The sequence below is a fragment of the Monopterus albus genome, unplaced genomic scaffold (assembly GCF_001952655.1).
Source record: "Monopterus albus unplaced genomic scaffold, M_albus_1.0 scaffold170.1, whole genome shotgun sequence".
In the NCBI taxonomy this organism is placed as follows: Eukaryota; Metazoa; Chordata; class Actinopteri; order Synbranchiformes; family Synbranchidae; genus Monopterus; species Monopterus albus.
The window spans coordinates 490,027-501,486 of NW_018128050.1; the positions used below are offsets into that span (position 1 = coordinate 490,027).

At 44.9% G+C, this 11,460-nt stretch overlaps 2 protein-coding genes across 6 annotated transcripts in view; one reads left to right on the forward strand and one right to left on the reverse strand.

Annotated features, from left to right (window-relative positions):
- LOC109969087 (uncharacterized) overlaps positions 1 to 11,460 on the reverse strand; it is a 79,473-nt gene that overhangs the window by 65,484 nt on the left and 2,529 nt on the right. For 2 of the 5 annotated variants that reach the window (XM_020615742.1, XM_020615748.1), the window contains exon 2: positions 3,437 to 3,644. The gene's annotated coding sequence lies outside the window, so the exon portion shown is untranslated. Of the gene's footprint in view, positions 1 to 3,436; positions 3,645 to 5,158; positions 5,218 to 5,258; positions 5,590 to 8,378; positions 8,512 to 11,460 lie in introns of those variants that run through there. The other 3 variants (XM_020615743.1, XM_020615745.1, XM_020615744.1) reach the window with 3 other exon arrangements.
- The window catches only part of irx5b (iroquois homeobox 5b), a 2,483-nt gene continuing 1,133 nt past the window's right edge, over positions 10,111 to 11,460 (forward strand). The window contains exon 1 of the mRNA XM_020615789.1: positions 10,111 to 10,531. Coding sequence (XP_020471445.1) covers positions 10,111 to 10,531 — 421 coding nt within the window. The remainder of the gene's footprint in view (positions 10,532 to 11,460) is intronic.

Below are 11,460 nucleotides of genomic sequence, written 5' to 3' on the forward strand. Positions count from 1 at the left end.
CCGGAGCACATGGACAGAGAAATACTGCAGCTACGTTAAGGCTGTGTGCATTTTCATCCCCTGTGGAGAGTCTGTGCAACCTATAGTGCACAAAATATGCATTTTGGGAAGTAACTATACTTTCTAAACAGGAGCTACTGTAAACGACAGGAAAGTTACTCACTACTGTAGCCAATTTAGAAAGTACATTACTTTATAGAGATTACTCTGTAGTAGAAGTAATGCATTACATTACATGTTACTGTGCTTTCAACAGCTTTGTCAGAGTTTTAGTTTATTTGTCACAAACAGAACATTTAACAAGCAGGAGCTCCAGTCTGGAGGGCTTTACTTGGCATCCGGCAGCTAGCTTAGCATTAGCCTCGGTGACAGATGAAAGGAAAGTCCTGAGAAAATGAGCAGAAGTACATACTGCAGGGGTCAATGATCAATCAGCTGATTATTGTCCTTATTATCTGACTGATCTTTTTATTCTCAGAATGTCAGGCACTGGGAAAAACAGGCCCGTTTGACCTTCCAAAGTCAAAGGTGGTGTTTTCAAATACCAGGATGCTGAGCAATCTTCTCTTAGCCCCAGACAACGGATTCATCTCCAGATTCATCCTGTTAGAGCTGCTGCATTTGTTAGGATTTTAACAGTTAGGATTTCATATCAGTGCTTTGAATGCACAGTGATTAACAGTCATATCAGTGCTTTGAATGCACAGTGAAGTAATAGGGATCAGTACATGTCTGATGTGGGGTGATTAATGAGCAGACTCCCAGCGACATGGCCCAAGCTGTGCGTACATAGAGGACACGTGGAACACGATGTGTCAGAGGTTTGCTTGGAGGTTGACTGTCACTAGAACAGGAGAAAACCTCAGCATTACATGACACAGAGCAGCCTTTAATTGGTGCTGCTGACTGTCACAGTGTATATCCTCACAGTGCCCTTCCACTAAAGCAAGCTGAATGAAGGTTTGGCACTGAGAAGTGAGCAGTGTGACGTGTAGGGGAGAGGACAGAAACAATTAAGTCGGCCTGGTTATAACACCTGTCACCAACGAAGAAGAATGAAAGAGCAGGATTTTTTAAAACACTGGTGTAATGGCGCCTTTGAAGAGTTAACATGCTGCTGTCTGAGCCCCATCTGAAAACCTGCTGCTGTGACAATAGGCTGGCCAAACCAAGCCATAACAACAGAGCACACCAGTGAAAACCACAACAGAACATGTCTCGACACTATGCAGCCCCTACACCTTGCAGCCAGGTGACCGTTTCCTCTCTCCCCATGTGCTTCGTGTCGCTCTGCTGTCAAACTGTGAAACATGTCATAACACAATGATGCTGCAGATCACAGCTGCACCTGCTGCACACGCCTCAGACATGATGGGGAACAACCTGAACATAAGTATTTTCATCTCTGGCCCACAGCGTGTTAGCTTTGCATCAAGCCTCAGTCTCCTCTATGTCTCAATTGGTTTATTCCAGAGACGATTTCCCCAACAGGATGGAGTAGGACTGATTTAAATGAGCCACAGCTCAGCTGTGATGGCCTCTCCAAGTGGATCTGGTGTGGCTGTGGCAGACATGCCGTGACACTACAGCAGCAGCACGGTGAAGGCTAACAGCGGCAGAAGATGGAGGGTTAACCCTGATAAGATGTTGAGTGGAAGACCCCCCCGCCCGGGTTGCCATCTCCCCATTTCCCATGCAGCGGAGAGCGTATCCCCCAGTGAACGCTCAGGCCTGTAAATTGTTTATCAGACACTAATGCAGGAGCCTAATCCTATTTGCATTCATATTAGTTCCTCGGTATCACCATCTGAGGGAATTACTTATTTGAATTCTTCTGAGGGGTAAATAACTTTATGCATGATATCGGTATCTTCATAATTCACACCAGTAAAGTCAATTTGGTTTAAGTGCTCCTCCGCCGCGTGCCAGAGAGCTTCTGAGGAAACTTATTTAGAGGCGGTTTGGATCAGTGAGCATGTACACATGAGGGCGGGAAATGGAAATCTATCAGAGAAAAGCTGTGTGAGAGCTGAAATCCTCCTGTTTGCCCTCAGAGGCAGTTCGAGACAGACAGGCGGGGGCTGAGCTGCTCAGCCGCTGGTGGCATCTATACCCAGCTAGAACTAACACCACCTAATCAGCAGCCTTACATTAAATCCTAGTGTTTCAGTTATTCCGTCCAGCCTGTTTGCATCAGCAAGGCTAGGCTAAATAACAAACACCTCTCTGTGCAATGTCCAAGAGCAGCACACAATGATGTGAAACAGTTTCAGCAACACTGAGCAAAAAACCCTTCACGAACAAGCCTGGACCGCCAGGCCAGAACAGTGGGGACCTGCCCAGAAGTACTACTCATTGCCTGGGTCTGCATCACCGGTACCTATCCCTTCATTAATCCACCACAGAACTGTAAGGCTGCAGCCACCAGGTGCCTGCATTACCAGTGCATCTGACAGTTACTTTGCATAATAATCAACTGTTTGGTCCATAAAATGTTGGAGAATAAGGGATGTAATCGTTTCCCGATGCCCAGGTCAACTTAACTATAACAAACACAAAAAAGTGAAAATCTGCTACCAGTGAATTTTTGGCATTTTGTTTCTTCCATAACCATGGTAATTCAGTAAAAAAAAAAGTGAATACCAATTCACTTTCAATCAGTGAGAGAGACTGTTCATTTCAGGTCCAACCCAAAGTACTTAAATTCTCCCACAACGTGGCTAAAACTCGATGTGGGTGTCACACAGCTAAACATGACGCTGCTTATTTCATGGAAGGGCATCACTGCAGATATCTGGCTTCACCGGACAAAACACTGAGTTGACCTGCAGGTTTGTAGTAAAGAACAAATCATGTGAGTGTGAAATGTTGTGACGTTAAAGCTTTTGACGTTAAATATTGTGCTGGTGACTGCAGAGAAGGAAAATGCAAGACATTCGCGATCAAAGCCGGTGAGGTCATTTCTCCTCGCATCACTCAGAACACGCGGCTCTCCAAATAAGAATATTTAAAACACAGTGAAGAAATCCATTATTGAAACTGAGCAGTCTTAAACCCACTAGGTGAAAACTACACCTGAATGCATAATTACAGCTGTAAACCCACAAACTCTGGATGCAACAATATGAAAATAAGACAAAAATCTGTTGGAAAGCGGTTTTGAAGAAACAGAAAGAAGAAGCCAGGCAGGTGGAGAGAAGCTGTCAGGAACCGCAGCTTTGAACTTGATCAGACACGCGGTTTAAACAAAGAACAAAGGCAGCACATGTGGATGAGAGCGAGCTACCTGAGCTGCTGAAAACAAAGGCTCTGAGGAGGACGGCTCACTCGGCTCCGCCAGCGCTGAAGTGGAGCCGAGCAGATGAAGCCCATGAATATAGATGACAGGCTGGTGTGTGTATTATTCTCCATCAGGCCCTTCTGCCTCTAGACTCACCTCTTCTGCCTGAGTGATCACCGGTGCTGGGACGCTGCCACCTGGTTCCCCACCTTCATCCTGGCTGGCTGCAGCGGCACCGGGTCCTGGTCCTGGTCTGATCCAGGGTGTCCCTGATGCTTGGCTCATTCCTGGTCCTGAGGTGAGGCTTGGTGTAGACAGAGGGAGGAAATCACACCACACTGCATCTAATACACCAGAGCAGAGTCTGAAACACAAGAACAATGAACTGAAATGTCAGCAGTGTTTACTTCAGAAGCTGATCATTTAGCCCTCTGAAGCCCAACAGCCACTTCTACAACGCTCAGGAACATCCCTGTTGTTATGTTTAAAGTGGAAACTGAGTTTTCCAACAAAGCAGAGTGTGAAGAGATTACTTCTTCCACCATAAACACATGTAATGTGTGTTTGTGCAGGAGTTGTGTTGTTACTGAGCTTCTATCTCTCAGACAGAAAACAAAACAGTAAAGCTTTGTAAGTGATTATTCTGATCACCGATTAAACAATTAATCCCTTAATCTACAGTATAAGATGTCAGCTGACATCCTCAAACAGCTTGATTTGTTGGACCAATTTAAATTCAATTCAGTTTTATTTGTATAGCACCAATTCACAACAGTCACCTCAGGGCACCTGACCTTAAACCTTGTGCTACAGGAAAAACCCAACCAATCCCCCTGAGTAGCACTCGACAACAGCGGGGAAGAAAAACTTCCTGTAATGGAAGAAACCTCTGACAGACCCCGGCTCATGGTGAGCGGCCTTCTGCCTCGACCGGTTGGGGTGAGTGAACAGAGAAGAGAGAGGAGAGAAGCAACATGACACAACAACAAACAAAGAAACCACAGTCCGCAACCCAAAGGCATTCAATTATCATAGAAGACAGATTCTTGATGACTGCACTTTACAAATGAATGAATGCACAGAAGACCGCGGCTGTGTGGGGGCCAAACCTTCACCTCGTCTTTCAGAGTAAAAGTGTGAACAACCACTTCCTGTTGTGTTCTTCTGGTTCAAACTGTGACCAACTAAAGTTTACTGCCGTTCACCTCTGACTGCTGGATTTCAAAGAAAGCCTGAAGAAACGGTTGTCTTCAGACCGCTTGTGCTGCTCTAGCAATACGCTGTCAGCAGCCTGTTTGACTGCTGGTTATTTTTAGGTCAGACACATGACACCTCATCGTTTTTGGTGCAGAGTGTAGAAGAGTTTCATCCACTTCCACCGAGGCCTGTGTGAAGAACACGTCACCTTTGTTCAGCTCCGACCTGCTGCCATCTTGCTGCACCTTGTGTTTGAAGTTTACTGCTCTGCACAGCACTATAACATCAGGCCGTCCTGGTGGTCGATCAGACGCAGACACAGGCCCCAGTTTGAATTCAGCTGGAGACCTGTGCTGCAAGTCACTACCTGCCGCTGTCCTGTCTCGCCTCGGTACCATCAGCTCCCCACAGGTCACTTTACAAACACAGCACATCTGTGTGGGGCCTGGACTCTGCCAGGGAAAAGGAAGATCTCAGTGCATACCAGCGGATTACACCTTTTGGTTGTGTTGTATGTTATGCCTTCCCCTTTTCTTTATGTAAAAACATCTGTATTTAAAGGCCCATTTTTCCTGTGCACACACGAGTGTAAAGCAGCTCAGTGAAGCTGTGTATGAAAAAAAAGTCTGCCAAGCAACTGCAGTATCAAATACCAAATAACCAAAACACTTGACAGGATACCTCTGTCCATGTAGAAACTCAACATTCACATCAGAGGCTGATCCTACTTCTCACTTCTGTCCTGAGCAGCCGCTGGACTCCGCTTGCACCAGATCCTCACCTGAAATATGAACCAACTGGTCCCAGTCGACTACAAACAGAAGGTTTTGGTCTCCTGCTGGACTCTGGCCTAGTAAGTGAAGCTGGTCCTGAGGGGGCTGTGAGGGGCAGTTTCCTACTTCATCTGTAACATACTTTCTTTGTCTTGAACATCAACCTGATCCAGATCAGAGTGAAGACACTGTTGCTCCTGAACCTGACTGAGACTCCCAGGATTCTGGATGTGTTGATCCTGGAGCACCGTGTCCTTTCCACAGCTGCTCTGCATCTCCTCAGTGGGGCAGTGGAGGTCATGACATGTATGAGGCTCCTGGAAATCTCCCTCTGTTGTGCTGCGTGTTGGAAACATACAGTATTAGAAACTCAGCGGCCTCCTCACACAGGCTTTGTGCAGTTTGGTTTTTCTTCATACTTTGATTTTACCAAACTCGGATATTATACCAGATTCACGTGGGATGGTTTGTCATGGTGAAAATCAGTGCATCAGTGTAAACAGATCGTATCCTAACGTTGTCTGAGATGACTGCCTCCCATGGACCTCAGCTGAAACTCTTCCCCTCACAGCAACATTTCACTTAGCAGAGAAATCCCACGAGTGGTTATTATGTCTGAGCACAGATAACAAGGCCTGCTTTTCACACTCCGATGATAACTATTAAAAAGAGTGTTTTCTAATTAATTTAACACTGTCTTTAAGTCACCTGTGGACATTTGGGCTGCGGGCTAAGCTAATTTATGAGGGACTGCAGAAAACAAATGAGCGCTCTTTTCATGTGAAAATCTTCACAAGAGTCAGTGCCATGGAGGCTATGAGGGGAACTGCACTGCAGACCTCCCTGGATATCAACTCTGTTTATGCAAATTGTTAACACAACTTTTTTATGTGATAGAAACACACCACAGTGTCATTTCGTGGGCAGGCCCACCGGGGGCCTTGACTTGGCGATGATGAAACATTTGAGCTTTTCCGAGCCATTACTTCATCGTGCAGGAGGCCCGCGATGTGTTTAATATCAGCCTCGGGGGTGTCATTACCAGTAGAGGAGAATAAGAGGTGCGTGCACCTCCGCCGCCGCAGAGCGCTTTAATGAAAGATGCCTAAAAAAGCGTGAAAATGCCGTCCCTAATCTGCTGGACCCATCTGTAGAGGAGCAGCTTCGCATGGCAGCGCTCGCTCCATTTCACCCCGTCAGCGCAGTCAGGCTCATGATGCGCTTAGAGCGGCTCCTCCAGGAGAAGGCGTTCACATTACTCAGGTTTTATTCTTCCAAATCAATATTCACTTCACATCGCAGGTTTTACGCTCAGTCCACACAAAACTGCTGAGGAAAAATGTGATCAGGAGCCACTCTAATGAGAAGGTTTCTAGAAAAACTGTCTGCACAGCAAATTAAAGAGAGCTGCATTTCTGCACGAACTTCATTCTGTGTAGAATCTGTTCGATTTCACTCAAATAATTGGTGCTGAAACCAGTCATCGGTGGTATCAACGTTGTTTTCTGTAAAGTTACTCTGCCGTTGTTCTCGTGGTGATTCTGATTCTCTGAAGCCCCTAACCTGGCAGTGACACCAGGAGCTGTAGTCACAAATCATCCCAGGACTAAAAGTAGCTCCTAACTAAACTGAGTCCTAAAGACACAGCTGTGTCAGCTCCAGCTGTGAGACTTCTCCGGTTCTGGTCTGACAACAATTCACAAAGTATCTCGGCTCTAAACGCAGCTCCTCAGTCTGAGAGACGTTGGAGGTCCGGAGGAGGCCTGAGGATATTTTTAAAAGCATATTGTGATGGCAGCGAGTTAATACAGATCCAGTCTGCTCACCAACAAGTCAACACAGCTCAGGAACTCTGCACTGATGTAAACACTTTGCGTGTGCTCGTCCACCTCATGTTCCCGCTCTTCAGGGATAAGTTTCAAAAGCCTTTATCTGACTTTTCGCGTCTGCATTTCTTGCTTGTTTTTTTTATTGAAACACCTCATCGACCAGTCAATACAAATAAACAGGAATTAAGTCTTTTTAGTAGAAAGCGGAAAAGTTGCATATTTGATAGCTGCTTTATATTAAAGCTCCAAGGGGCTCAAGTTGTAGCTCACATCTTTCTCTTCTTAGCTTTATACATCCTGTTTACATCACAGGAACAGCAGGTTCAAAACTTTGGGCATGTTTGTCCCTAAACAGAAGTAAAACAAATTACAATGGCAGGGCCCGTCACAAAGCTGATTAATATTACAGTGTCAGACTGAAAAGCACACTGTGTGACGTTTTGACATAAATGATTTATCAGGCAAACAGTTAACAGATTAACTGATGACTGATCGTTGACATTTCATTTCACAGAGATAAAAACACTAACTGGGCCGGGTCAGACAGGCAGGGCTGGATAGTTCAGTAGTTAGGACCAACAGCGGTTAATGAATGAAGCTCCTGACAGCAGCTGTCAGCTCGGTTCACTCTGCTCTTACCTGGAAACCCCTGCTGCCCATAAACAACCTGGCTGTTCACACAGAGCAGAGACAGCCCGGGGACTTCATCACAAACAGGCCATACACTCATATTTCAGCTGATTTCAGTAGGACTCACAATCAGATCAGTGCGACTGTGGGCCCAAACACACACCGAGCTCACCTGACAGGAGTTAACCCACCTGCACAGAAACACAGTGACTCTCTCAGCACTGCAGACCAGTACAAAAGTAATAAACCCGTGTGACACATCGTCAGATATGTCGCATTGAACTCTATTAAACTGTAGTTTTACAAAACAAACAAAAACGATGACAGTATGTTTGAAGTCATTGTAATAATGTAGCACTTATTCATATATGAATTCATGGCTGTTGAGCCCAAACTGATTCAGTGATTTCAGGACTGAGCCCTGGAGTCAGTTTAAGTAGAAGATACTGTGCACTAGGTTGGTTCTCATTTCTAATTAAATACAAAACACAGTGAGGAACTGCATAAGGTGAACTGAGCAGTGTGAAGGTGGCCACAGTGATAACCAGAGATTTCCTGTTCTCAAAAAAAAAACAAAAAAAAAACGCACTTCAGAGTGAAATGTTAAACCAAGTTTTATCCTGAGCTCCTCTGCTCCTGGTTCCTCTGCTATAATATTATGAGACTAACCTCCTGCTGCTTCTTCCTGGTCTTGTAACTGATGATTTTCGGCTCAATGCTGTGAAGTTAAGATGGTCCAGAATAATCGGCGGACTAAGGTGCATAGCTGTGACAGAGGGAGTGTGAGTGTAGCATGAGGGTTGTGTTTACAGGAGGTGGAGCTGACGGTCCTCCCTCCCTTCCTCTCTCGGCAGTGATCAGTTCAGCAAACTGAACCCAGCAGCCACCTGCGATGCTCCTGGATGCTCCTGCATTTTTAAAACTCTTCTTCCTCCTTTCTTTCTCCTTCTGTCCCGGGGAAAAACGCACTTTCGCTCTCCGATGTGAGTTCGCCTGTGCGTAATAGTCCGGCTCCGTGCGCGCCGTCATGGCTTATCCTCAGGGCTTCCTCTTCCAGCCGTCCGTGTCTCTGGCTCTACACTCCTGTCCGTCCTTCAGCTCCGGGGTTCTCTTAGGACCGAGGACGGAGGAGCTCGGCCGCTCCTCTTCGGGCTCCGCCTTCGCTCCGTACTCGGGATCAGCGACCTCTCCCGGATTCAACCCCCACCTCCCAAGCCCCCGCGCCGCCCCCCCCCTCAACCCGTTTATGGTGAGTGTCTGCGCAGAAACCGAGCTATTGGGTCCACCGACGCACCTGAGGATTCGGGACTGGGTGTTACTGGTTTCTGATTAGTGGTGAAAGAAGTGTCACTATCGGCGCGCAACGGCGCTCAGCGCGTAAACGGAAAAAGAAGCCGCACTTTCAAGTTATCAATTATAAAAAATTTTGTTTTTTTTAATTATTATTAAAGGATGGATCCGGCTTTTCTCATTATGTTTCATTTATTGTGTGATACGGACATTAATGACACGCTTAAATGTCTCATTTAAAACTAAATATTTCTGAGCTGAGCTGATCTAAATGTGATTGTTGGACTCACGACCAACACAAAAATATTTTAATAAAGTTATTGAGCCATGTTGTCTCAACGAAATGTGAGACCAAATTTAAGTTTGTAAATTTTGCTGAAATAATCAAAGTAAGGAGCGATTGCTGTGACCGTTTATAAAAAAAAAAAAAACGTTTTTTAAATAGATCGTTTATTTTTCCCGCAAAACTATTTGTCAGAAACTGTATTTTGCGTTTTTGTTATTTTTCAATCATTTAAATTTTAATTTATTTCTGAAGCCTATGATTTGTAAAAATGTTGCCCGGGAATAAGTTTAATTCGTTGAGGAAATTTATTTTAAATCCATTTATTTAAAAATGACCTGAAACAACTGAAGAAACACGATCTATCATCATCTTTGAATTTAGTCTGATATGAAGTGAAGCTCGGGCCCCAGTGACCGTGTTTGTGTGCAAAAGCATGAAACAGATGTTGCAGTTTAAATACCGAAATATTATAAAAATGTGATTTAAAGGAGAATTTCGCACTGGATGTGTTTGTGCTTGAAACAGCTTAATTTTGGATGCACAGTGTGCAAATAAAGTTTGGTCTGTTTGCTTAATTAAACCTTTATTTAACAGTGTTAGTCCAGTTAAGATTAAGAATCTGCTCCTCCGGGGAGAACTGCCAGAAAACAGCTTCAGCACACAAACATTAAAGCTGCAGATGGAAAACACAGATGTGAAGTCAGATGTGAAGCGCAAGAAAGGGTGCATGCAGAGAAAATAAAAGGCCTCAGCTGTGACATCAAAACAGCTAAATGTCAGACTGTGTTAAAAGTTTAGAAGTTGCATCTGTGTAAAAGTGTCATAATGACGTTTCAGAGTCCCGGCTACGACCCATCCTCAGGCATCTCCGGCTCCTTAGACTACCACCCGTTCGGGGCCCTGGGGCCCTATCCATATGGAGACCCCGCCTACAGGAAAAACGCCACACGGGACGCAACGGCCACGCTGAAGGCCTGGCTGAATGAGCACCGTAAGAACCCGTACCCCACCAAGGGGGAGAAGATCATGCTGGCCATCATCACCAAGATGACCCTGACTCAGGTGTCCACCTGGTTTGCCAACGCCCGCCGCAGGCTGAAGAAGGAGAACAAGATGACATGGACCCCCAGAAACAGGAGTGAGGACGAGGAGGAAGAGGACAACATCGACTTGGAGCGGAATGACGAGGACGAGGAGACGGTGAAGACGAATAATGATGAGCCGGAGATGAAGAGTGAGGCCGGTGAGTGAAAGGAGGGCGACTGCAGGGAAACAGCTGCAGCCTGCAGTCAGATGAATCGCTTTGGTTTAAACCAACCGCCACACTTTATGACATATTCACCAAACAACCAAACAAAAAGAGAGAGAATTTATACAGGGTAAAACACCAACACTCAGACACACACAGCAAACGTACTGTATCTCTAAACTGGAGGGACCAGTCGGTTAATCGACCAGTCGTCTGTGTTGCTGGTTCCAGCGTCTACAATGTGTAGTCTGTGTTTCATCTTCTATGACAATAAACTGACTCTCTGGGTTTTGAACTGTGGTTTGAAGATGTCAAAACAAACTCATCAACAGATTAACTGATACAACAATACTATAATTGGTTGCATCCTAACAGCATCTAAGAAAAACTAAGTCAGAAGAACTTGTGATTAGATGGACAATGCAGCAGCGACCAACGCTGGTGTCGATTCAGGCAGATTCACTGTGTCTGAGTCTTGTCACACAGCGGTAGCGGTAAAAGCAGCAGTACAAAAACACTTACTTTCAGGTTGAAGAGGACAGCTCAGGTTTAAGCAGCTCATATCTTGTTTAACGTTACAGCTAATGACTGTTTTCATTAGCAGTTAATCCGCTGATTAATTATTAATCATTTGTTAATAATAAAATAAAGTATCCCGAAATAGTGAAATGTTCCCAAGCGGACGTCTTCAAATCAAAACTCAGACAAAACCTACAGACAAATAATCACGTCTTGAGAAGCTGCAAAAAGAAAGGTAACTTTTGTCTTAAAGAATTGTTCAAAATGGTTAATCAATTATTAATGATCAATTTACTGATTAATTATTACAGCTCATTTATAGTTTTATTTAGTTTTATGTTGTGGCTTTGTTTGGTTTTCTTTTGGTCGATATTTAGAAGAGTGTGTTAGATTAGCAACATGTATGG